This window comes from Pteropus alecto, unplaced genomic scaffold (assembly GCF_000325575.1).
Source record: "Pteropus alecto unplaced genomic scaffold, ASM32557v1 scaffold251, whole genome shotgun sequence".
Classification (NCBI taxonomy): Eukaryota; Metazoa; Chordata; class Mammalia; order Chiroptera; family Pteropodidae; genus Pteropus; species Pteropus alecto.
Window position 1 is genome coordinate 2,175,319 of NW_006431048.1, and position 27,695 is coordinate 2,203,013.

Sequence of the window (27,695 nt, forward strand, 5' to 3'; positions counted from 1 at the left end):
GGAGGTACAAAAAAAGGGGACTACCATAATAAATAAAGAACAAGCAGCCTTTTCTGACATCTTGGTTTTATTTAAAGTCAGCTTTAAACTTAAATATATTCATTCCATATTTTCTATAAGAACAGATGTGCTGAATAAAGTACCATTAATATTATTATTATACAAGCAATTGCTACTACTAGGTCAATTCTATGCATTTTTTTACACAGAAGAATGAATGGATTAAAATCCAGCGGCAATATCAGTAGAAGCCTTAGTTTGTCAATAGCCTCTTTAAACTGTGAGCCTACCGGCTGAATACAGTCCTCCTCCCATAGGAGCAAGTAAAGTTTTCTGTATCTTGCACGAGTTGCTAAAAAAATGAGACTCTAAGCCATGCTTTCCCCACCTGCTACCACTTCAGCCTCTCTAAATAGAAATTCTGAGCTACTTCTGTTGCAGTCATCATAACGAGATGGAATTAAGGTGTAGTTGAATTAATTTTGTCTCTCTTTTCTTTTAGAAAGCATTACAGATCGTCTGTACATGATGTGGCTTCTAAAGACTCAAGGAGCATCCACCTTACTAGTCTGCAATAGAGAAGGCAGAAATGGAGATTCAAATACCACGGTTTCCGTTCTGTTATTAATTGCTCTGTAGACATGTGCCCCCACCGCAGGGAGTGAACTGCACCAAGGGGGAAAGTTCTTGGGACCCCCCAAACCACCAGCACTCTTATCGATCCCCCTGGAGAGAGAGCAGAACAATGGCGCTTCATAGCTGCTGTTTGATCCTCTTGGCATTTACCTGGCTCACTTCTGCCTACGGGCCTGACCAGCGAGCCCAGAAGAAAGGGGACATTATCCTTGGAGGGCTCTTTCCTATTCATTTTGGAGTAGCAGCCAAAGATCAAGATCTAAAGTCAAGGCCAGAGTCTGTGGAATGTATCAGGTAAGGGAAGGAGCCAAGGCAAAGAGTCTTTTCTCTTCTGGATGGTTGGAGACAAACTGTACCAAACTCAAAATAATTTTTTCAAACTTGGCTCTCTCTTTCAAAATGGTGATTGGTAATCATGCTGAAGCTTAGTATCCCCCCTCTACAATCACCATCACTTTTTAAAGAAATTTTTTAAAAGTAAAATGTCAGTGATACTAAATAGACAAATCCATAGCCAGTTGGAGCATGTGCCAGGTAACTTGGAAACTGAGTCATCATCGTTCACCAGGAAACAGTGTTGTTTAATGGAAGACTGAGTACCTAGAAAGAAATTTATTATATGTCTTTCAAACCTGAGTAGCGATATCTCCCATTGACCTTAAGTGCCCCACTGGTTAGTAATACCTGAGTGTTGGCTGTCTCACTCCTTTTTTAAAAAAAGATTTTAAATTTGAAAGAAACCTCAGTGGTTGGCACGATCCAGTCATCTTTAAAATGCAACTCGTCACATTTTGGAACCACTCCTACTAGAGAGTCTTTCTTATAGAAAGCTGAAATTCCCCAGTTAACATAGAATACACCTAACACAGATAGAGAAGCACAGAATCTATCTAAGTCGACTGGACTGTCTTGGCCATTGGAAGATAGCTAACATATTCTCTTGAATTGTTTCTTTTCCAGGCCAAATAGTCCCAGTTTTCTAAACAATTACTTCATGATATGGTTTCCAGACCCCTCACCATTCTGGTTGCCCTCCATATGATGCTCCCTAATTTATTATGACTATTTTAGAATATGGCATCTAAAACTAAGCACAATTTCTTCAAATAGGATCTGATTTCTACAGAGTACAGTGTATATCACCTCCCTTAATCTGGGCATCAGAGACCATTACTGCACCCCAACTCTTGACTTTTATGCTACGAGAGACTAACACTTTCTCTTTGAAATTTACAACTACTAAAAGTAATCTAGCACTTTTCCTTGGTCCTTCTGATAGCTGGAAAATGAAAATGACAACTAGGATCGTTCCAACAAAACTGGATTTCTGTTTGTGCTCTAATGAAAGCCTGAAAATTAGATAACATTTTTCTTATGAATGCAGAAAAACTAAGTGCAGAATTTCACCGATGCTGATTATATCCTTCACGTAACCCATGTGGACAAATATCCTCTTCGCTGTAACCCTGCTGGAGAGAGTCGTGCACGTGCCAGATATATACCTAAAATCAAGCAAGAAGCTTGACCTGAAATGATATACATTTTTAATTATATGAAACAAAGATAGCAAAATCAGATGAGCAGTGCGGATGTTTCATGTGATCAAAAATTCTGCAATATCGCTTAATAACTTTGTAGGTGTAAAAGAAATAATTAAATAAAAGAAATATAAAGAAAATAACTAAGAGAAAACATTTCGTTAAAAGTTAGATCAAGACCTTTAGGAACTTTAAACGATGCAGTGGAGTAGAACAGATTATATTTCTCACCTCCTATTATTGAGTTCAAGTCGTGAAACCCACTATAAAAAGAGAGAACCTGCGAAGTAGTTTTGGGCACTGATACCTTGATTTAGCACATTTAACAAATCCTCGCTTTGAGCCAAGTCTTAGGAGAATGAAAACCGTCACTGACCCTATTTCACTTGTTAATTTGCTTGATTTAATGTTCTTTGAAAAGCAATCCATGCTCACTTTTTAAAAAAATACAAAGCATAAATAAACCCAAACCACACAATTTTAAAACTCATATTTCATCACCTAGAAATAACCACTGTTTATGAATAGCCTTCCTGTGCATAGCATTTATTTGTTTGTTTGTTCGCAAAGATGAGATCACTCATTTTCCTTTCCCCTTTGACCTCCAGGAATGTCATGGTCTAAATTTGTGACTTTGCAAATCTGAGGTTATTTTTAGTCTCCCACGTGTTAAAATCCTAATCTATTTATATTTTCCCTGGTCCTTTTTCTTTTTAAATCTCTGTATTACTTTTACTAGAGTACCTCACATTGGCTACTTTAAATTCTTTGCTGGATAAGACAGGTACAAATTATTTGTTTGGTTATTAATAACAGTCTTCATTATTATTGCTCCCTAACTCTGTGTGAGGCACCATGCATAGAATTTTGCATAATTATTTCATGTTCACAGCCACCCTATGAGGTAAGTGTTATCACCATTTACAGAGAGGACTTAGAGTTTCAAAGAACACAGCATGAAACCAAAAAGTAAGAGACCCACGATTCCAACCCAACTTTGCCCAATACTTACTCTAAAGCAGGTGGCCAGAAAGCAGTCCCATTTTCTTTCATTTCTTCTTTCTTCCAGGTATAATTTCCGGGGGTTTCGCTGGTTACAAGCTATGATATTTGCCATAGAGGAAATAAACAGCAGCCCGGCCCTTCTTCCCAACATGACGCTGGGGTACAGGATATTCGACACCTGCAACACTGTTTCTAAAGCCTTGGAGGCCACCCTGAGTTTTGTGGCCCAGAACAAAATTGATTCTTTGAATCTTGATGAGTTCTGCAACTGCTCGCAGCACATCCCCTCTACTATCGCTGTAGTGGGAGCAACTGGCTCAGGCATCTCCACAGCAGTGGCAAACCTGCTGGGGCTCTTCTACATTCCCCAGGTACCCGGGCCTTCTTAGGTGGGATAACGTGGCTAGGGGTTGGGAGGAGCAGACTCGGAGGACTGTCATGCCCTATGTCCTAACAGTTTGCTCTTTTTCTATCTCTGGCTTTACATGGGCACAAAAGACCTTTTAATTAGTTGGGGCACTGGATTATGACCATTTGGGATTTCCGAGAACCCCCAATGTCAATATCAACCAGACCTTCACAATTCATTTAAACATACTTTATATAAAACTTGTATATACCTTTTGTTTATTTATATTTATACCTTGTATAAAACTTTGTCTTTTTTACCAAAGTGTTTGGTTCTTTATTTTCTACTCCATTCCTTTAGTGAATGACCATTTTTCTACCTTTACTAAAAGGAATGAGCTCATATGATGTAAATCCAGCCTTTCGAACCCCAAATATGCCTCTAATTCTGTTTCATTAAAAGTCTACGCCTCTCTACCATTTGGTTGCAAATTTAGCTCAGAGGGAAGCAGAGCATATTTTCTCATAAAACAGGAACTTCGTCACTGTGCTACACATTCTAGAAATGGAAAATATTCTATTTCATTCAACAACTATTTATAGAGTGCATATGAAGAAACAGTCCACCCGGCAGGAACTCAGCCTAGGTGGGGAGATGTCTGCATTTTCAAATACTAACAATTTACTGAAACAAGTGCTTTAATAAACATTTATTCTAAGTTGCATATTTTTTGCACCAAAAAAAAAAAAAGACAGCAACCTCTAAATGCCATTTGACGACCTGATTTTCCTCCTTAACACTATAGAGCAAACCCTTTTTCATGTTAATATTTATAGATCTATGACATCATGTTATAATAGTGAAAAATTGGAAACAACCTAAATGTCCGTGGATGGGAGAATCAGCTCAATTTTGAACGTCCCTTATGTCAATTTTTAAATTAAATTATAAATCATACTTTAAATTTATTTTGATGTCTAATATTTAAAATTTATAAGTACCCTTGCAAATTCACATTTCGATGTTGCAAGTCTGTTTCCTTGGTGATAGCCATTATCCTTTCGTACGCACGTGACAACTGAGAAAGTCTTGTCATCATTTCCCGAATCCCTACTTCAGGGAATTAAAGGTGTTCCCCATGGGGAAACCCTGGCTCTGCAACTTTTGTGCTAAAATGATCTAGCAAAGTCCACATCAGTGAATGTGTTGGGCAAGATGCAAATATGCATCTTTTAAATTTGGCATATTGTGCAGTATTATTTTAAATACACACAGTTAAAGTAGATTGTTGTTACCCCCATGGCCAACAGGCATAAGATGTAACTGTCAAGTAAAGAAAGAACTTGTAGAAGGTTTCAATGTTTTGTGGTTTGGATGGAACATATAGTTAAGTTGAATTTAAATTACAAAAGTGCTGAGAAAACTAATGATCAAACCAGTGTAAGCATGTAGTAGCAGAGGTTCTCCGCCACGTCTGCACGTTGGAATCACTTGGGGAGTTTGAAAAATATTGATGCCTGGATCTTAGCCCCCAGAGATCCTGGTTTCATTGAGATACTGCTTGGGCAATGGGAGTTTTGAAAACTCCCAGGAAGTTCCAATGTGTAGCAGAGTTAGGAACCACTACTCTGCAGGCTCGGGTCAGAGGCCCAGTGGTATTTTTTATGCCACTCACGCCACCAAGTGGATGGAACAAGCAGACCAGCTAGAATAAGTTGTGGTTAGAACAGTTCTCTGAATCATTCATGAAATTCTCCCCTCTTGCAATAAAAAAATTCTGTGTGTTTTTAAGGGTTTTTTTTTGGGGGGGGGGGTATATAAAGTGGTGTTTACCCTTAAAATGGACAAATATTATAAACGCATTCTTTAAGAAAAACAACCATGGAGAATATTTTTGTTTTTAATTTTTATCTCTTTAAAACCCTTTTTACCTCAGTTTTCAAAAGATCAACAAGTAAGCAATAATGGATAGATTTACAAAATGCCCAAGTAGGTTTTTCATTTGCAAAATGGGTCTGCAACTCTAGAGGTCTCTTAAAAACAGTAACATCTCAATCAATTATTTAGTTTAATCACCTATCGCATGAACTTCCATAGCAGAGCAAGAAGGGGCTTGTTCAGATCAAAGAAAAAAAGTTTTTAATTTCATATTATAGCTTCAAAAATCAAAGTTCTTATTAGAAAAATTATTCCTGCCCTTTAGCAAGGTTGGCCATTCTTTCATAGACCAATGTCTTTTATGTTTTTGATGCAGAAACTATTCATTGATAAGAAGAAAAATATTGGAAAAATTTATTGAAACACTGAACATAGAAAATTGTTTCAATTGGTGAGAAATATTAAAAAGGCATTCTCCCAAATTTCTTCAACTTGGTTTTCTTAAGAAGCTTAAAATCTCTCTATGAAACTGGAAAACAAGAGATATTAAACATTCCTTCATTGCCTAGAAGAAATCCCATTAAGTATAAAAATGTTTTGTTCTTCAGAAGAAATGGTCCAATAACTTTAAACTTCCTAACTGGTGAGCCAGGACACACAGGAGTACTACAGAGGGGCCAAAACCTGCCAAGATATTGATCCCCTCAAAGTTTGGGATGGAGCGATGTAGCCGAGGGTGGCGAGAGCACCCCCCACCTGGGTTGGTCAGCCTCTTCCATTCACCCCATCTTTTATGTTTGCCACAATGTGAAAAATTTGGGAAGCTCTGCACTAATAAATGCTTTACGTGATATTCAGATACTTTTCTTTAAGCAATGATCTTTTACCATCAAGACAAGGTTTTCTTCCCTTGGTGGCTCACATCCATGCTCAAATGTAGAACTATCTATGTCTTAGCAAGTGGAAACACATGCAGGCAGCTTCTCCAGGGTTCCTTTTCAGCCACATCAAAAGCCTGTCAAGGCCTCAGCCATTATGTGAAATTGAGCAGAGGAAAGGGCTCTGGATGATGATTGAACCCACTGAGATGCCGGGAAAGGAAAAGTTGTTTTTCTGACTATATTTAATGATGTACATCATTGTTATTGGGAATTGAGCCTAATGAACCTAATGGCTAATTGAGTTTAAAAGATAAATGGTTCTTATAAATGACTGCAATTGAGGGTACTTTTATCTAAAGTACTGTCGGGGTAGGTAGAGGAGAGAATAGAGTGAATAGCTGGAGTCTAGAGACAAATGGGAATAGAGAAACTAGGCAGACTAGGAAAGGGGAACCCCTAGGGGCTCCTCTGAAGAGCCTTAGGTTCATAACCCACAGGGAACCTGATTCCTTCCAGAAGTGAGTCATGGACAGAATGTTAATCACAGTAAAGGGGAAGTTAAAACAAGGGGAAGTTCACATCAGAACCTGGACCTAACAGGCAGAAGATATGTACATGGGTATATTGTAACCAATGAGTCAATACAGGGGAGGTTAGGAAAAAACTATGAAATGGCACATAAAGATAAATAGATCCTACTGTTGGGTTGACCTTATGGCTAGACCCATTTTTGAAGGTAGCATTGTGAAGACTCACCCACTGAGAATTAAAATGCTCTCTGATAGACTGACAGGTGCTCGAGTGCACACACTGGAGAGCAATAGATTCTGGTTGTCCTCACCCTTTCATCTTGCCTGCAGGAAACAATGTGTTTGACAGATTAGATTAATTAATGGACCCTCAGCAGGCCACCTCCACAGGGCCTTGAGTCTCACTCAGCACCTCACTCACCTATTCGTTCTGTGTTCTGTATTTGGTGCTCTTTCCAGGTCAGCTACGCCTCTTCCAGCAGACTCCTCAGCAACAAGAATCAGTTCAAGTCCTTCCTCCGTACCATCCCCAATGATGAACACCAGGCCACTGCAATGGCAGACATTATCGAGTATTTCCGCTGGAACTGGGTAGGCACAATTGCAGCTGATGATGACTATGGCCGGCCAGGGATTGAGAAGTTCCGAGAGGAAGCTGAGGAGAGGGACATCTGCATCGATTTCAGTGAACTCATCTCCCAGTATTCTGATGAGGAAGAGATCCAGCATGTGGTAGAGGTAATCCAGAATTCCACAGCCAAAGTCATCGTCGTTTTCTCCAGTGGCCCAGACCTTGAACCCCTCATCAAAGAGATTGTTCGGCGCAACATCACAGGCAGAATCTGGCTGGCCAGTGAGGCCTGGGCCAGCTCTTCCTTGATCGCTATGCCTGAGTATTTCCATGTGGTCGGAGGCACCATTGGATTTGCTCTGAAGGCTGGGCAGATCCCAGGTTTCCGGGAATTCTTGCAGAAAGTCCATCCCAGAAAGTCTGTCCACAACGGTTTTGCCAAAGAGTTTTGGGAAGAAACATTTAACTGCCACCTCCAAGAAGGAGCTAAAGGACCTTTGCCCATGGACACCTTCCTGAGAGGTCAAGAAGAAGGTGGTAGCAGGATAAGCAACAGCTCCACTGCCTTCCGACCGCTCTGTACAGGGGATGAGAATATCAGCAGTGTCGAGACTCCTTACATGGATTATACACACTTACGAATATCCTACAATGTCTACTTAGCAGTCTACTCCATTGCTCATGCCCTGCAAGATATATATACCTGCTTACCTGGGAGAGGGCTCTTCACCAATGGTTCCTGTGCAGACATCAAGAAGGTTGAGGCTTGGCAGGTATATCTTCACTTAGATAGCAGTTCTCTGTGTAATAAAGTAGAGCTGGGCTGATCTAGGCAAGACAGATAAAATGGTTACCTCAAAAAGACAACATCTAAATAAGGTCACTAAATATAACTTTGGATTCGAATAGCCTGTTCAAACATCTGAGCAATCTACTTCTGAACAATTGATAGTAATTTAATTTGATTATCAGTTCAAAGCCTTGCCTCAACTGTTCTTTAGTCCAGTAGTTCAGAATACCTAGCGTATGGCCCCTAAAATTTCTTTAACATCCTGGAATACGTTTAGTACTGAGTGCAGGATATATTTCTAATCCTTAAGTTCAAGATATCGTTCCCTTGCGAGTAACAAGTGTTTGCTGAATACCTATTACATTTCATATGCTAAGGGGCATAAAACCAGTGTGACTGTGTTTAACCATCACTTTTGTCATTATATTACTCACAATATAATGTGCCAGACCACCAGACAGGCCAACTAAGCTTAGGACACAAGCAAATCAAGGGCACAGAAAAACTCCCCTTAAAAAGATTTGGTATTGGATATATCAAAAAGAAGCACTGAAGTAGTTACAATAGAAAATAATCAGAACTTAAATGGAATTTCGGTCCTCATTTTGTGGTATAATCTTGTTCGGTATTTTTTAATTATACACGGGAGAGACATCATAATCTTTTTCATTTCATAGAACTTCCGAAGATAAAAAGTCTGGCCTGACTTACATCCTACATAGCCATTCATGTCTTGCATATGTATCTTGATTTTTTTATTTTTTATTTTTTTTATTTAAGTATAGTTGGTGTATAATATAGTGATTCAATGTTTATATACCTTACAATGTGATTACCACACTAAGTCTAGTAATCATCTGTCGCTGCAAGCGTATCACAATATTATTGACTATTTTCCCCCTCACCTTTTTTACCATTCCCTCACCCTCCTCACCTCTGGCAACCATCAGTTTGATCTGTTTCTATGAGCCGGTCTTTGTTGTGTTGTGTTTTATTTGTTTGTTGGTTGGTTGGTTGGTTTAGATTCCACATATAAGTGAAACAATATTTGTCTTTTTCTAACTTATTTCATTTGTCTTTTTCTAACTTATTTCACTTAGCATAATACTCTCTAGGTCTATCCATGTTATTGCAAATGGCAAGATTTCATTCTTCTTTATTGCTGAGTAATATTTTGTTGTACATATATACTATATCTTCCTTATCAAAACAAAAAACAAAAAAAACAACTAATCTAAAAGATATATTCACCTCTCTATTAAATGTAGCAATTTTTTTTTTTACAATAGCCCAGATATGGAAGTAATCTAGGTGCCATTGATAGATGAATGTATCTTGATTTTTAAATCAGGTTGTGCTTTACGCTCTGTTTGTATTTTCCTCAGTTCTAGACAGACCTACAGAGAGAGTACATGATAGCAGGGAAGGGGCGGTTATAATCCCTGAATTTAAATGACCCAGACTCCAGCTTCGGCTTCAGCTCCAGCTCTCCCATTTACTATCTGCATCATTTTAGGCAAGCCACTGCTCTAAGTCAGTTTATTCATCTGTAAAATATCTCACCTGCTTTCCACCCAAGATTCTTTTGAAGATGAAATGAGATGATATATGTGAAAGAAATTCGTAAAAATTCAAGCTATAAAGAGATGTGATTATGATAGTAGGATATACCTCTACTTAATCAATCAGTTAGGCAAAAAAACAACTAAAATAACCCAATCACCATAGACCCTTGGAAAAAGATACCAAGAAACAAAGAATGTACCACCCTTGTCAGTTATTTTAGAGATTCTCATGGGATAAGGAGTAACTGCCTAGGCTAGTGGAATAAGCCAGGACCTGCAAGTTCTTAGCCCTTCTTCTGAGATAATTCTCACTCAGATATCCTCGTTTGCTAAAGTTTCTAATCATTACATGGAACTTAAAGTTTCCTTCCTTGTACTGCAGCCCCACCCCCACCACCCCCCAACACACACACACACACATACACACACACACACACACACAAACACACACACACACACCCTGGCAAAGAAAGAGAAAGTCCAATGAAGGTCAAAGGCCAAAAGGCTTCAGGAGCCCTGATGCTAAGGTGTGGAGTTTTAAGAAAGAGGAATAATGAGACAATCTTTGAGTAAATATTAGTATTGTCTTTCCTCTCTTCCCTTCCATGCCCCTCAAAGGAGGACTCCAGTTTTGAAAAGCCCACAGAACCAGGGAGGAATTGGAAAAAGAGGCTTCCAGTAGGTAATTCGACAGTTCTGCTCTCTGGCAACTCCTCTCCCAGACAAGGAAGTAAGATCCAGATCGTCAAGACCAAAGCTTGAGCATGTGAGGAAAATAGCCAAGAATCAGACTAAAGTCAAAATTGGGACTTTCAGTTGCATGCAGTAGGAAACCCATACTAACTGATTTAAATAGAAGTATTCCAGGTACAACTAAATACTTTCATCTCCGTGTCTTTGTTCCCTATTCCTCAGGGTTAGCAGTTTTCAACCTCTGCGGCAGCTTCGGGTTCATAAAATCTTTACTGTGAGGATCTCCTTATTTCCCAGGATCTCCTGTAAAAGTCTCCAGATCCACATTGACTGACCAGTCCAAGGCCACATATCCATCCCTGAAGCTAGGAATGGAGTCCTCCCAAACTACACAGACTGAGAGTAGGGCAGGGAAGGCTCCCTAAAGTTAAATAAGGGTGCTATTACCAAAAGGAGAAAGAAAGAGAAGTGAAGCAGCCAAAATAAAGTGTCCACTGCCCAGACATCTCAGTTGACCCTAGTACAGGTAAAGATGTGACCTCCTGCCTCACACACAGTCTGGCAAGATTCATTCAGGAAACTGACTTGGAAAATAAGGTCAGAGCTCTAAGGAAGGATAACAGATGAACACAGGCCAAAATGTCCTGTATGCTTGCTATAAGTCTCCTCTGAGCCTCAGGAATCCAGGCAGTTAGTTGGGTAGGCATTCTGGAATTTAAGATATTGGTTATGTCTCTATCACTCATATAATCTGTACAGTCTAATCCAAGTTTCTCGGCCTGGAATTCCACCCCATCTTCTCTCAATTCTCTTATAAGTCAACCTGCCTGGCACCTCCCCACAAAGCACTAATTAGTTTTTAAGCATAGCATTTTTGCTTCAGTACTATCCCACAACTGAAGAGCCATCAATTTTTATCTCCTCTATCACTGTGTCCATCACAGACTTTTAACTCTTTCAAAATTCACTTTCTCCTGAACATCTTTTCAAATCACACTCCCATATCAACACTTTCTGACCATTCTTTCTTCCTCTTATTTACTATTTATATACCCAGCTGAAGCTTCCCACAGCTCTTCAGTTGACTGAAATAGATTCTTGTTAATTTAATTAAACTTCTAGTTAAATAAGGTCAATTGCAGTTTTCTTTTTCTTTTCCACCTAAAATTTGTCAATCAACTCATATGCCTTAAAAGTAACACTGACAGGCGATTTATGAGCATACAACACACAATTTTTTCCTGACCTCCACGGAGACCACAAACCCTCTCCACACTGCTCTTCAGCATTCTCTTCACTCTGACTTCTCTGCTGTACAATTCTAAGCTTCATGAGGGCTGAAACCATGTCTGTATTGTTCAACCCTGTATCTAGAACACCTGACACTTGGACATGTGTAGAATAAATTAATGAATCAGTGGCAGTCTAGTTGATTTGATCTGACAGCACTACCTAGAGCCCTTTGATGAGAACTGTTCAACCTAACAGCCCATCCTTGAATCAATCACTGGTACCAGGGTATTCTAGGCTCTGATTGGAATGAAGTTTGAGTAGAACACCATATCAATAAGAATGGAACTGCCTTCTTCCTTCTCTCAAGATGGTTGTACACAAGACGTGCTCCCTACATTCCTCCACCTTACACCAACCACTCAGACAAAAAAATAGGTGGGCATGATGACAGAACTATGGCAATAATAAAAGTCAAACAAAATTGACTTTCCAGGAATTGCTGGTATTTTGGGGGGTTGGAAGAGGGGAGATGAATTGGGGTAAGAGCCAGAGGAGATGAAAAGGAGACAAGAAAATAAGGCTGAGATTAGAGAAGGGAATTGGTTCAAGATTTTCCCTCCACTCTTAGCACAGGAAGTGGACAAGAAGCAATAGCTTCCTTATCTATGTGAACAGTCCTTCATTATCTGTGTCTATGGGGTGCTTTGTCCATCCCATGCCACTTTCCCCTCGTGCTAAGAAGTGATGCTGGAAGCGTAAGAGCTGGAAATCCTAGACCAGAGTGGGGGTTTTCTAGTCTCTAGTCTTTGGCTTAATTCAATTGACCCTTAGAGTATGTGCCAAGTATTTGTGCTTATACCGAGCAAGGGATTGACTGTAAAATCCTTTAAAGGAAACATTCTAAAAGGCCACAAGATGGAAATATTACCACATAAAAGATAATATGTGACCATCTAAGTGTGCATGTTATATATATTTGTCTCTCTTTTACTTCATTTCTTTCTCAGTGTTTAGTTTTTCTTGCGAGCCTATTAGTCTCGTGGTGGTCGAATATTATCTTCCTTTTTTCTTTTTCTTTTTTAATTAAATTTATTGGGATGACATTGGTAAATAAAATTATGGAAGTTTCGAGCGTACAATTCAATAATACATCGTCTGTATATTGCATTGTGTATTCACCACCAAAGTTGAATCTCCTTCCATCACCATATATTTGGCCCTCTTTACCCTTAGCTACCTCCCTGCCTCCCCCTTTTCCATCTGGTAACCACTAAACTGTGGTCTGTGTCTATAAGTTTTTGCTTGTCTTGTTCGTTTATTGCTTTCAGTTTTATATCCCACATATGAGTGAAATCATATAATTCTCGACTTTTTCTGTCTGGCTTATTTTTCTTAGCATGATAATCTCAATATGGCAGTACTTCCATTTTTTCTTATGGCAGAAATAATATTCCATTGTATACGTGTACCACATCTTTATCTAATCATCTATTGAAAGGCATTTCAGTTGTTTCCATGTCTTAGCCACCGTGAATCATGCTGCATTAACATCAGGGTACATATATCTTTATGGATAAATGTTTTCAAATTTGGGGGATAGATACCCAGAAGAGGGATTACTGGGTCATATGGTAATTCTAGTCTTAATTTTTTGAGGAACGTCCATACTGTTTTCCATAGTGGCTATGCCAATTTACATTCCCACCAGCAATGTATGAGGGTTTCTTTTTCCCCACAACCTCTCCCATACTTATTATTTGTCCTATTGGTGATAGCCATTCTAACAAGTGTGACGTAGTATCTCATTGTGGTTTTGCTTTGCTAGTGAAGTTGAGCATCTTTTCATATGTTTGTTGGCCATTTGTATGTCTCCTTGGGAGAAGTGTCATTCAGGTCCTCTGCCCATTTTTTAATTGGATTGCTTATTTTTTGTTGTTGTTGTTAAGTTGTTATGAGTTCTTCATATATTTTGGATATTAGCCTCTTAGCAAAAGCGTTTGCACATATCTTCTCCTATTCAGTTGGTTGCCTCTTCGTTTTGTTCTTGGCATATATTTTCTTCTGTTTCTTTTCTATTAGCTTTTTCTTCTTTCTCTTCCCCTCTATTTATTCTTTCTTTTTCCTCACATTCCTTTCCAAATTTAGAAGTTTATTATATTAAATTAGAATCTCAAGTAAAATTTTGTATTTTCTTTTTTTAATGAAACTATTAATTCCTTTTTTAAAAATTCTAAAAGAAGAGTATTCTTTCTGGAAGAAATATTTCAGTTATTTTGTAACTTGTGTTGCTTTCTGTTTATCCATAATTATCAATTTAAAGATTCCCTATCATTGCTTTTAAGGGTGAAATGGTTTCCATCTCCACCTTCCCTTTTATGCAAGGTTTTATGCAGAAAATTAGGTGCTCAAATGTAAAAATTGCAAGTAAACATGGCAAAACATGTTAAGATGTCTAATGAGATGACTTAGAGATATGACTTAGTAAATAAATAATTGATTATTAATGGAAAAGGTGAAACTTTTGACTCAAAAAATTCAACACTTATGATTTTATTTATACGTGTGCTATGAGGATAAAATACAACAGTACTATGCAGGTTAGGATTTGAGATAAGGAAGAAAATAATAGATGTCATTCAATATGGGCCTTGCAGGTTGGATAAGATTTGCGGAAAGGATCTGTTCTTTGGAGAAAATGTCAAATGTAAAGGCAAACATAGCTAACAACCTAGGTGAATTACAAAAACATCATGCCGAGCAAAAAAGCCCAGTCTTAAAAAAAAGGGTACATACTGTATGATTCCATCTATATGCTATTCTATCTCTAATGACAGAAAGAAAACAGATCAGCAATGGCCTAGGGCTGCAAGTGGGGGTGAGATTGATTTGGAAGGGACATTAGGGAACCTTTTGACATATACATTTGCCAAAATTCAGAACTACACTCTTAAAATGGGTGTACTTTATCCTATGTACATGATACCTCAATTAAGTTGATTAAAAATAGAAAACAGTGGGAAGTCCCTGGGGTGGGAAAGTACAGACCTTTCATGGAGATCTGGATGTCATTTGGTTTCGACCACTTTTCCGATTGTGTCTTCTTGTGTTGTTGCAAGCTTTATACATAACTCCACCACCCCATTTTTAAACTATATCCATCTTCTCAACCTCAATTTTATACTTGTTAACCTGTTGTAACTAGAGATAGACAACTTAATAGATAAATTGTCCAATCTGACTCCTATGCCTGAGTATGTAGTAAATAGTGTAATAGTTGAGAGTTTGGATTCTAGAACCAGACTAACTGGATTTAAATCCCAATTGCTACCTAACAGCTTATGACCTTGGACAGTCACTTAATGTCCCTGTGCCTCACTTTCCTAACTCAAAAAATGGGAATAATGAAACGTAAATTTACTATGAGGACATTAGTTAATGTGTATAAAATGCTTAGGATACTGCCTATACATACTAAGTGTTCAGTAAATATTAGTCTCGAGTATTATTCTTTTGTAAGCGAAGAAAGTAAGACCCAAAGAAGCCAAAATGATTTTCCCAAAGGCTTGTTTCTAGCCAAAAAGAAAGGCAATATCTGCTCCAAGTGGTCTGTTCCTTGATGAGGCCAAGGTCACTGTTAAAAGAATCATATGCCCAGTTGTCTCTCTGGAACATGCTTTTTAGCTCCTGAGAGGCTGCCAGGTCAGCAGATGGTTTCATAGTGAAGACACTGGTCCATAGCCTTAAACCTTAGGAGGAAACTGATTATCCTAAAACTCTGGTTCATACACAGACACAGAAAGGAAGCACAGTGTACAAATAAGAGAGAGTGGACACAATACATTAGAGTATTTGAATATCTATTTGTCCATCCTGAACATTACTGTTTCTCTTATCCCTAGAAAAGGGCTTGCTTGGCCCATATTGGTTACTCAATAAATATTTGTTGGATGAACAAATAGCTAAAGGAAGAGAATGGGACAAAAGTAAATACTGAGAGAAGACAGGGGTTAAGTGGATGACATAGGACAGTACATGGATACAGGCATAGATAAGAGAGAAAGTGAGCTATCTCATAGAAGTTGGCAGAAATTTTTCATATTGCAGTAATTCTAACTTCATAAGTTTGGGCTGAAATACGCCTCTTCATTATCAGTGAGATAAATGACTGGGGGAAACACCACTTTGGTAAGGATTTTAGGAGTATAAACAGGATTAATGAGAAATAAATTTCCAGAAACCACTAAATTTTAGATTCCTTTTTTTTTTTTTAATGACACAGGCTTCCTAAGAATCTTTATCAGGAACAATGTGTTAGCCTAATTCATACCAATGAATATGCCTAAAAGAAGAAAAGAAATTATTTTTTAATCTATTCTGGCTTTTATTTGTTTAAATAAAAAAAAAAAAACTGATCCTACCAATGAATATGCCTAAAAGAAGAAAAGAAATTATTTTTAAATCTATTCTGGCTTTTATTTGTTTAAATAAAAAAAAATAATAAAACTGATCCTTCATGCAATTAGTCTGAATTAATTTATTATAGCTAATTGAATAATTCGGGGTTCTCTCTGTATCAAGAGACTTCCAGTCCTTCATTTCAGATGTTGCTTGCTTCCTTCACTTTCTGGCATACTCCTGTCATCATTCTTGTATGAAATAGTTGTTTTTTGGACTTACCCTTCTCTTCAGGCAACTCTCAGCTGTTACTACATTATTGCACTAAAGGTCCAACTTCCTTTTTCTTCAACAAAGTGGTAGAAGTTTTATAATCAGTTTTTTCCATGGTTTGAATGTTTACTAAGAATTAAGCTTATGTCCATAATTGAAAACATGACATGTGAATATAATATTTAGCTGCAGCTTTCTTAAAAGACCACAAAGAAATATTTCCCCAGAAAAATCCGAGACTCCTCTTGTTGTTTTATAAAGAGAAAGTTAACATTTTATCATATGAAAACTATAATTCTTCTGATGTGTCTACCCTACTACTCTTAAGTAAAATCTTTTAGCACATTTTAAAACAGATTCTGTTAATATTTTCCTGTTTGCTTGTTTGCCTTTTTTTTTTTTTTAGTTTAGTTTAATCTGGAAGGTTTATGTTCCTTTTCAAAGCAGAACACAATAACATAGATTATAGTTATACTTCAAAGGGAGAAACTGTGTTGACTCTTTATCACATTGTATAGTTTTTAAGCATTTTGCTTTTCAATAAGTTCCAGCCAATTATAAAAAAAAAGCCTTAATTCTTACAGTAAGTTTTTCAAAAAGTGAATCTTATGTCTTTTCACTTTATCTGAATGTTCTTTTGTTTGTTTGCTTATTTGTTTTTGTCTGAGTGTAGAATTTAGATTTTTTAATTTTCAGTCTGAATCAGCCTATTTCAGCCCAGTTGCACCAGTTAGAACCTCTATACAGTGCTATACAGCCATAGTGAGAACAGACATCTTGTCTTGTCCCTGATCTTAGGAGGAAAGCAGTCAGTCTTTCACCACTACGTACAAAGTTACTATAGCTTTTCATAGATGCCTTTTGTAGTGTTGAGGAAGTTCCCTTTTATTCCTAGACTGTTGAGAGTTTTTATTTGGAAGAGAGGTTAAATGTTATCAAATGCTTTTTCTGTGTCTATTGAAATGATCATATAGTTTCTCTTTTGTAGCATGTTAATATAGTCAAATGTTAAACTAACCTTGCATTCCTGGGGGTAAGCTCTACTTAGTCACAGTGTATTTTCTTTTTTGTAGATAGCTGGATTTGATTTGAGGTACAGTAGAAGTGAGTGCTCCTACACTCACAGGCTGGACTGTGTCTTGCTCTCTCAGTGACCCCTGGCACCTGGCAGATCCTGCATGAAAGATAAGCTGCCAAGTGCCTACTGCCTCCACCTGACCCATGTCAGGGCCATGCAGAAAGTGAAACCAAGATCTTAATGATGCTTCTGTAGAGCATAGCTGTTGAGAGGACAGGCTTTGTACCACTTGCTGCTGTGTGACCCTGGAAAAGATATTCTGTTTTCTGTGCCTCCGTTTCCCCAGCAATAAAATGAGATAATAGTACTATCTGTTGTGAAGATTAAATTAGATAATGAATATAAAGTATTTAACATTTTTCCTCAGAGGTAGTAAAATGACTAGTAAAAGTTTAGTAATTGTTGTCATTACTTTTTTGTATAAGGGCTCTGTGACCCATAAAACCCTGTGAAAATAAGGAACTGGCCATAACTATTACAACAGTGATGGCTAGGACTCCATCCACAGCTTCATTTCTTTCTTCCTTCCACTTCACTCTCCGTGATTTTTGGCAGCAAGACACTACCACAGAAGCAGTAACACAGGGGAGAATGGTGCAGATCATAAGAGCAGCTAGGGTCTCCACTCCTTCCCCAAAGCGCATCTCAGAAAACATCAAGAATGGGCTCTGGCTTACAAACTCCACCCTTCCTGGGGTCCTACCCAGGTGATGGTGATGATACACTGGCAGAAGCCTAGACTTGGCTTGTGGTCTGATATATCCTTTGTCCTTTCCTGGCTTCAAGAAAGTGTTTCCTACCCCAGATATAATTTGAATACCGTGTAAATCCCCTGGCTTACCAGAGCTGATACTAATATATGCAAGTACCCTAGTATAAATTAGAAAAAGGCGCCATTTCCCCAAATCGTGTTCCTTCCACTTTGTTAGGACAATATAGTTTACTGTCCTATCACAGCACACAATTTACATAACCATATGTGGCAGTCCTGTGGCTTGCACTCAGAATATTCATCTTTGTTCCTCTTTAGGTCCTGAAGCACTTACGTCACCTAAACTTTACCAACAATATGGGGGAACAGGTGACTTTTGATGAATGTGGTGACTTGATGGGGAACTATTCCATCATCAACTGGCACCTCTCCCCAGAGGACGGCTCCATTGTGTTCAAGGAAGTTGGATATTACAACGTCTATGCCAAGAAAGGAGAAAGGCTCTTCATCAATGAGGAGAAAATCCTGTGGAGTGGGTTCTCCAGGGAGGTACGTGCTGTCCATCAGACTACTGAATGCCTCCACCACAAGCAGGAATCTGTGCTGGGCTTTGGGAGGGCCACAGACTTCCAGAATGATGAGTCCACTTTCCTCAACTCGCTCCTCTGCATTGCCGAAATTTCCTGTGAAATCCATGAGTGTTTAGTGTACAGAGGAAAATCCTCAGAACCTGAGCTCCATGCCTGAGCCCCATGCTAAAACAATTTTATTCTTTACAAATCTGACTCCCCAGCCAGTAATAATTTCCTTGTCTAAAGGAAACTTTCCCCAACCAGAGCAAAATATTTAAGCAAAGATAAACATCTTTCAATGTAAGGCCTGGATAATACACACAGAGGTAGTTCCCTGTCATCCAAACAGCTCAGGGCTGACCTACAAGTCAAAATGAAAATTTATTCTTTTCCTATGGGAGACCTGTAACAAATAGAAGGATTCTTGTGGCCATGATCAGGACCCCCTCTCCAGAGTATCACTGCATCCAGAAGCTTGATTAATAACCTGGTGATGACCCAGTGAATATGCACTTTAGGGAAAAGCACATGATATGCTGAAACGATGACCATTCTGTGGCAGCTGTATCCCAGAATGTAGTAGCTGCCGAGGACCCAAGTCTCTGTGGGAACAACCCCTGGACAGAACAACCTCTCTTAACTCTCTCAAGAAGTTTGGATAAGACCCACTGTATTACTCTTTGCATTTGCCTTTCTAGTATCGCCTTTGAGCATCTTGTCTCCCTTTTGTATAACATGACCAAAGATTCAACTTCATCTTTTTACTAAATGATCCTTAGGTTGGTGGGTTTCTGATCAGATCCTATAATTTCATTGTTTCCCACTATCTGGGATAGCTACCCCTGCAAAGGTCTCAAATAGATAGTGAATCTTATCCACAGTGTGTGAGTAACTATTAGATTCTACCTTGGAGGGCAGATTCTCAATTATAAACATCTTTGAGCATCTTGTTATAATCTTTTCCAAAGAGCGATTTGGGGATTCCAGAGATTATACTCCTCTGTGCATTAATTATAGCCTTGTCTAAATTATCACAAGTTTAAACTAAGTGGAATCTAAATTGATCAGCTGCACTATCACTGATTACCTGCTGTCGAAACATCCAGATTATATTTTATGTCCATTAATGCATGTAATTGATTCTCTCTAATTGGTGTATGTCTTGTCTCCCCTCCTGCATGAAAACTATTTCCTGTATGGTTCTCTATAACCCTAATGTTCTCTACGCTTAAAAGGCCTTAAATATTGATAAATCAATAACACAAAGAATCCTCATGAATTCAGTCATTTATGTCCCTAGGATAGTTGACAGAGTTACACATTAAATTTAATTTTTCCATAGACACATTACCTCAAACCTAACACACTTAGGCATTCAACAAATTATTAGAGTCTAGTCCACTCTTTTTTCTGTGCTTTTTGTAGAAATAACCACAAATATGCCAGCTATATTTAACTATAAATTGTGTATTAATAACTTCCCCACATAGCTCACAAAGCTGTTACTGAAATCAAATAAGATCAAGGATGTGAAAGCGTACTATAAACTACATAAATGCAAACTGTTATTAATATAGCATTATAATATCTTAACATCTAAATTTACTTTCTAATGAAGTACTTTAGAGCTAAATGGGTTTTTAAACATCTTTGTATCCTTATTTGAAGTCGTTGATGCTGAGGTTTAGAGAGACAAAGGTGACTTACACAGACACATGGTCTGCGTAAGAGCCAAGATTAGGATCAAAGTGCTCTGACTCTGATTTCAGTGCTCCATCCTCTAACTATACTCTCCATAATTATTTCCATGTGTTATTGCAACAAATCAGAAGGAAAAGGAACATCTTCATCGGGGTTTTGGAATTCAGATGAGCTTCCTGGACCAGAAGTGTATAGACACCTTTGGTGGAGAGACCTGTAGACACTTGTTGGCTTTTTGCAAAACAGATCCTTCTGGTGGCTGCCTCAGCCTACTCCTTTGGTGGTGAGATTTCTCTTTAACTGAAGGGTGATAGAAGGATGCAGTAAGAGGACTCAGAGGTTGGCATTCTTCTAATCCTTTAAAGCAGGATTTGGTACAATAAAAAGTTCAGACTTTGGAAGCCTGACCTGGGTGTGGATCCCAGCTCCAATAGCTATAATCTTGAAACTATTCCTTAACCATTAAGAAAAAGAGACTGCTACAGGCCCCCAATATTTAAACTCAATTCTATCTGAACACATGACCACCCAGAAATAAATATATTACCCAGCTTTCCTTTCAGCTAAGTGTGGCCACATGACTAAATTCTGAAGAATGGGATACAAGAGGCAGTATTGTGTGATGAAGTCTGGAAACCTTCTTTTAAGAAAGTGTTTGCAAGTATCCTTTGCTCTCTTTTTTATCCCTTCTTCCATCTTGCTTTCTGGAAACTAGACGCTACCATCAAGGACTATGATGCCAAAACCAAACATGGCAGACCAGCAAGGTAGAAAGAGTCTAGTTCTCAATGCTGTGGAGTGCCATATCAATTTGGACCACCACCTCAGATGTGAATATGAGAGAGAAACTGATTTCAGTATTATTTAAGCCATTGTTATTATGAGGTTTGGTTTAGTTTTGTTTTGTTACCACTCACAACCAAACAGAAGCCAACAGAGAAACCTACTAAACTCATTTTATGAGACTGATATAATTTTACACCAAAACAGACAAGGTCAGGACAAGGAAAGACAATTATAAGCCAATCTATTTTATAAATACAGATGCTCAAATCCTAAATAAAATTTTAGCAAACCTAGATCAGCAATGAAAAAATATATAATACATCATGACCCAATAGAGTTTGCAGTGAATTTACAGGAATGTGATGATAGCCCAACATTACAAAGTTCATAAATGTAGTTTATTCACATTAACAGAATAAAAAAGAAAAATCCTACTACGATGTCAGTAGATGCAGAGAAAACATTCAGTAACATCCAACGCCCTTGAAGATTAAAAACAAAAGCTCTATAAACCTAGGAATAAAAGGGAACTTTACCTTACCTTATCTTGATAAAGAATACAGCAACCATCATTCTTCAATAGAAAAATTTTAGAAGCACTCTTATTGTGGGTTTGGGAAATAGGGTGCATGTCTTTCGTTAGGTGATCAAATGGGTTGGTAATTCAAGAAAGATTAAGAGAAAGTTTCTGAGGGTGCCTTGTTATCACAGTTAAACATGCTAATGTATACTGACTTTAACTCTTTCCTTTCCTGTCCTTCCCAGGGTCCTGAAAGTCTTAGCACTTATTAGGTCCAATACTGCCATTTCTACTCCTCTTATATTAGAAGATAATACCACTCATCTTCTGTTCAAGATTTTTAAAAACTCCTTGTCAAGCTGGTTATTTCTTTTCTGCTAGAAACAATGATAATTATGTTATTGTTTTCCATGTGTTTAACTTTGTAAGATGTCTCCAAGCAAGCAGGTAGGTGAGGGGAAGAGCAGCATCTTATAAAAGAGACATTTTGCAAGTAGTATGAACCTTGCTATGTACCAAGCATTAGTCAAGTCTTTGTAACTGGGGTACCAAGGTTGAATAAGACTTGCTCCCTACTTCAAGAAACATATGCTTTTGCAAGATATACTTCATTCATATGGTATATTTATTCTCTCTGATGCACATAGACTGTAAGATAATAGATACCTAATAAATTTCTAGAGTAAGTACTCCGTTGCCTGGCATGGTCAGAGAACAGGAAGTGGGGTTTCTAAAATGGTGAGGCAATAATAAATTGGACAAAACTGTCAAAAACAACCATTTAAGGACCTGGAAATCAACCCAAAGCATACAACAAAAGGTCAAGTATTTAAAAAAAAAAAAAAACACTAATGAAACTCAGGTAAGAACAGTGGCAGTCTGTGGCATTTTAGCATGAGGCTACTCTCCAATTATTTCTGATAATTTGGTTGCTGATTCTTTGGGGTTTTCTACATGGACAATCATAGCATCTGCAGATAATAACAGTTTTATTGAGTCCTCTCTAATATTTATGCCCTTATTTTTCTTGTCTTATTCTACTCACTGGCTCGAATGCCACTGGTGCAATATTTAATAATAGTGGTGATGGTGGGCACCCTTGTTTTAATGAAAATGCTTTTAGTATTTTCTCATATAGAATGATATTTACTCTAAGGAATTTTTTTATGTTACCCTTTTTCAACTCAAAGATATTTCTTCCTACTCTTTTTCATTGAGTTTTTATCACTAGTTTTTGTTGAATTCTACCAAATACTTCAATTATTAATGATCATATTTTTCTGTGTTAATTTATTACTGCAGTAAATGACACAGATTTTCTGATATTAAACCTGTTTGCATTCCCAGCATAAACCTAACATGATCATGTTGCATTTTCTTTTTTATGTCCTTTTGAGTTTGCTTGTTTATTGTTTTAGTATTTTTCATCTATTTTCTAATAGTGGAAAATAGCCGTACTCTTTCCAGACCCTTCCACATTCCTTATACTTCTTATGCACTTCCAGGACTTCTGTATTTTTTTTACTTCCGATAACCAGAACTCTAGGCTCTTTCTCAGAAAACTGCCTGCAGGCTAATGGAACCCACTTTGCCCATAGGCTGAGAGAGGCAGAAGAGCCTAGGAATCTACTTTTCCTTGAGATGACCTTTACCCAATAAATGGTGTGGAGGTATGAAAGCCCTGGTCCCTTTTCCTCAGTTCAGGACAGTTCTGAGGCATAGCTTACAGTCTAGAGTTCCCCTGGGGATCTGGCAGGAGCTACCCTCAGAGGGACTTTGCTCAAGATCACACCCTTGCTTCTCCTCCTCATTTCTAGGTCCTACTTCCTCCATTGTCTTCCTGTTTTTATTGGGAGGACTTTCTTTATAAATCACTTGGACACAAATCCCTGACTTGGGTCTGCTTCTGAAGATAACTTAATAAATGAGATGGGCCTGTAATTTTTTTTCTTTTTCATGCTGTTCTCGTCTGGTTTTGGAATTAGGGTTATATTGACCTTATGAGAATGAATTGGAGGGTGTTTCTTTTTTTTATTTTCCTTTTTTTATTTGTGTAAAATTAGATTGATAAACTCCCTGAAAGTTTAATATTACTTGCCTGTGATGAATCCAGGATGATAGTCATCTCAGATATGAATATGTGGTGGGGGTGGAAGTCAGGGGCAGAGGGAAGCATAGAGTTAGATGGAGATTATTGCCCCAGTCTTAGCTTTTGTTTTGGGTGGCAGTCATTAAAAATGACTAAGAGATTCAAACATAGCAAGAATTATAAGTAATCAAATTCTGTACACACATAGTTCATTAAGAAAATAAATGAACTAAAATCTGTTACCTGAAATTAATGTAGTTACCGCAGCTTTCTTTTGCCTGATACATCTTTCTGATCCATTTACTTTCAAATCCTCTATGCCTGTCCTGCCTGCCTTGCTGTAAAGCCTAAAATCACCCTGTAAAGCCTAAAACAAAATTGTAAGAATTACAATTCACTGCAAAGTTCAGAGTCTCGTTTTCAAACAAACTTCCCCTCATCCCGTCTTCCCTTGTGACTGTTGCTCTATGTGTAGGTTCGTGTCCCTGCATCTTTTAGTTTATCTCAAACTTTTACTTCCATACAGAGCAAACAGTGTCTCATTCTGAGACCTGGAGAGAATAGAAGAGGCATTATTTAAGGAGGATTTGGGTTATGGTGTAGACTCCCCACAATTAATCTTCGTAGAATCACAGATGTGTGTGTGTGTGTATTTTCACTTGTCCATAGGCATCTCTCCCTCTCTCATAGAGGTAGGGCTTCTGGACCTTCCTCTGTCTGGAATGGGCCTGGAGTCTGCTGCAATAGTCCTTGTGCCCAACTCCTCCGCCTTGCACATGGCAAAGGAGCTGTAAGACTGATCGCACAGCTGCAGCCCATCCCTTTTGTGCTCTCTGTCCTGCAGGTGCCTTTCTCCAACTGCAGCCGAGACTGCTTGGCAGGGACCAGGAAAGGAATCATAGAGGGGGAGCCCACCTGCTGCTTTGAGTGTGTGGAGTGTCCTGATGGAGAGTACAGCGATGAGACAGGTAACGAAACAATGCTTCATGGACACCATGCAGGGCATGGTCCACTGTGGGGGCTCTGGAGTCAGCGAAGTCCCTGGAAGGGCTGGGCTGAGATGGTGCTTAGCACAGTTTCTCATTTAACAAGGTATGCCTGAGCACTGATGCTGGGCTGGGCACTGAGAGGGATAGAAAAGTAACGTTAGATGTCTTGTAACACCATAAGAGCTTACAAACACACCTGTGACGCATCTTCCTTTTACTTTTATACAGTTTTCCAATATTGTTTTCCTTTTCTTATAGCTCAGTGGCCCGGAATAGACAAAGTTCTGTCTGTTCCAGGCTCCAGAGTTAACAGGCCATGGTAAACTGCCCGCTGGGTGCCTGGCACTGTACTTGCTGTCTTACTCATGTTTTTCCTGTACCTCAGTTTCTCCATCCTAAAGTGGGAATTAAATGAGTTAATATTGTTAAAGCACATGGTAAGTTCTAGATAAATGTCTGTTCAATAAAAACCTTGATTGGAAAGTACTCTATACATATTAACTATCATTGTTATTATCCCATTTCATCCTCCTCCCGATAATGGGGTTATTATTGTTTCCAGTTCATACATGAAGAAACAGGCTCAAAGAGGTTGAGGAACCCGACTAAAGTCATACAGCTAGCAAACGGCAAGGTCAGGATTCCCATCTAGATCTCTGACTGGAAAGCCCACGTTGCTTTCCTTTCCCCAAACTGCGCACTGCCAGGGACATAGCAGAGACTTGATAAGCATTTGTTTCCTGAATGAGTCTGCAGCCTTTCTCACCGAAAAGCCGGGGATGTGGAGCGAGGAGGGCGCAGGTCATATGCGTGGGATACTCTGCCTGGATCTAAGAGGAAGTCTGCGCTGGCAGATCTGCAAAGCCCATCCATATCCAAAATGAGTCGAGCTGAGCTTGAATCACTTTGTGAAATGTTGATGGACTCTGTCAGACCTCTGGGCAGCCACCTGTCTAGCAGAATCGATCATTCTTTGCTACAAACCATCAGTGGGTAGTGTATACTTCCCCCACCATGTAGAAAGGGAAAAAATAATAGAGAAGTCAGGGTTTAATATATTATCTGATAATGTAAAAACCACAATTTCTTCGACAATAAAGAAAATGTAGAGTGGCCACATCCAATAACCCATGTACCCTCACCAAGACACTAACACGCACACATTTTAGTCTATGCCACACCCTCACTAATTCTTCACTGGGACATTTTACAGATGCAAGTGCCTGTGACAAGTGCCCTGATGACTTCTGGTCCAATGAGAACCACACATCCTGTATTGCCAAGGAGATTGAGTTTCTGTCGTGGACAGAGCCCTTTGGGATCGCACTCACACTCTTCGCTGTGCTGGGCATTTTCCTGACCGCCTTCGTGCTGGGTGTCTTCATCAAGTTCCGCAACACACCCATCGTCAAGGCCACCAACCGAGAGCTCTCTTACCTCCTCCTCTTCTCCCTGCTCTGCTGTTTCTCCAGCTCCCTGTTCTTCATCGGTGAGCCCCAGGACTGGACGTGCCGCCTGCGCCAGCCGGCCTTCGGCATCAGCTTTGTGCTCTGCATCTCCTGCATCCTGGTAAAAACGAATCGTGTCCTCCTGGTGTTTGAGGCCAAGATCCCCACCAGCTTCCACCGCAAGTGGTGGGGGCTCAACCTGCAGTTCCTGCTGGTCTTCCTCTGCACCTTCATGCAGATCGTCATCTGTGTGATCTGGCTCTACACCGCGCCCCCCTCGAGCTACCGCAACCACGAGCTAGAGGATGAGATCATCTTCATCACGTGCCACGAGGGCTCGCTCATGGCACTGGGCTTCCTGATCGGCTACACCTGCCTGCTGGCTGCCATCTGCTTCTTCTTCGCTTTCAAGTCCCGGAAGCTGCCGGAGAACTTCAACGAAGCCAAGTTCATCACCTTCAGCATGCTCATCTTCTTCATCGTCTGGATCTCCTTCATTCCGGCCTACGCCAGCACTTACGGCAAGTTCGTCTCTGCCGTGGAGGTGATCGCCATCCTGGCAGCCAGCTTTGGTTTGCTGGCCTGCATCTTCTTCAACAAGGTCTATATCATCCTCTTCAAGCCATCCCGTAATACCATCGAGGAGGTGCGCTGCAGCACTGCTGCTCACGCCTTCAAGGTGGCAGCCCGGGCCACACTGCGCCGCAGCAACATCTCCCGCAAGCGGTCCAGCAGCCTCGGGGGCTCCACCGGATCCACCCCCTCCTCCTCCATCAGCAGCAAGAGCAACAGCGAAGACCCCTTCCCACAGCCCGTGGGGCAGAAGCAGCAGCAGCCGCTGGCCCTGACCCAGCAAGAGCAGCAGCGGCAGCCACAGCTGCCCTTGACCATACAGCAGCAGCAGCAATCACAGCAGCAGCCCAGATGCAAGCAGAAGGTCATATTTGGCAGTGGCACAGTCACTTTCTCGCTGAGCTTTGACGAGCCTCAGAAAAGTGCCACAGCTCACAGGAATTCCATACACCAGAACTCTCTGGAGGCCCAGAAAAGCAATGATACCATGACCAGGCACCAGGCATTGCTCCCGCTGCAGTATGGGGAGACAGACTCGGAATTGACCACCCAAGAGACAGGCCTGCAAGGGCCAGTGGGTGGGGACTGCCAGCCAGAGACAGAAGACCCTGAAGAGCTGTCCCCAGCACTTGTAGTGTCTAATTCACGGAGCTTTGTCATCAGCGGTGGAGGCAGCACTGTCACAGAAAACATACTGCATTCGTAAAAGGGAAGGAGAAGGCCAGTCCGGGGAGGATCCAGAGAGGTTTCTTGGGATCACGTTTTCCCACAGGTGTGCAGGGCTGCTCCTGACTCTTTTCCTCTGAGGAAAGAGGAATAATAGACATACCAAACACCTGGAACTTAGTTGCACTGTTTTAAATGACAGTGAATTGACTAATGTTCCCTTT

The 27,695-nt window shown here is 39.6% G+C and overlaps 1 protein-coding gene across 2 annotated transcripts; it reads left to right on the top strand.

Moving 5' to 3' along the window:
- The first annotated feature begins 502 nt into the window (after window positions 1–502).
- CASR (calcium sensing receptor) lies at window positions 503–27,695 on the top strand. Of its 2 annotated transcripts, none has more exons than XM_006905557.1 (6): window positions 503–930; window positions 3,244–3,550; window positions 7,277–8,161; window positions 18,446–18,676; window positions 24,640–24,763; window positions 25,998–27,695. In XM_006905557.1, the coding sequence occupies exons 1-6, from the start codon at window positions 746–748 to the stop codon at window positions 27,509–27,511; spliced, it is 3,246 nt and encodes a 1,081-aa protein (XP_006905619.1). In that variant the 5' UTR covers window positions 503–745; the 3' UTR covers window positions 27,512–27,695. The 2 variants fall into 2 exon arrangements, with proteins under 2 accessions (XP_006905619.1, XP_006905618.1); XM_006905556.1 differs by having other exon boundaries at window positions 746–930; window positions 24,610–24,763; window positions 25,998–27,511.

What these genes read in the sequence shown, in the direction of transcription:
- CASR (XM_006905556.1), top strand. Translation starts at nt 746, where the DNA reads ATGGCGCTTCATAGCTGCTGTTTGATCCTCTTGGCATTTACCTGGCTC. An exon ending in GGAGTGGGTTCTCCAGGGAG is followed by an intron (nt 18,677 to 24,609) that starts GTACGTGCTGTC and finishes GCACAGCTGCAG; the next exon opens with CCCATCCCTTTTGTGCTCTC. An exon ending in AGAGTACAGCGATGAGACAG is followed by an intron (nt 24,764 to 25,997) that starts GTAACGAAACAA and finishes GACATTTTACAG; the next exon opens with ATGCAAGTGCCTGTGACAAG.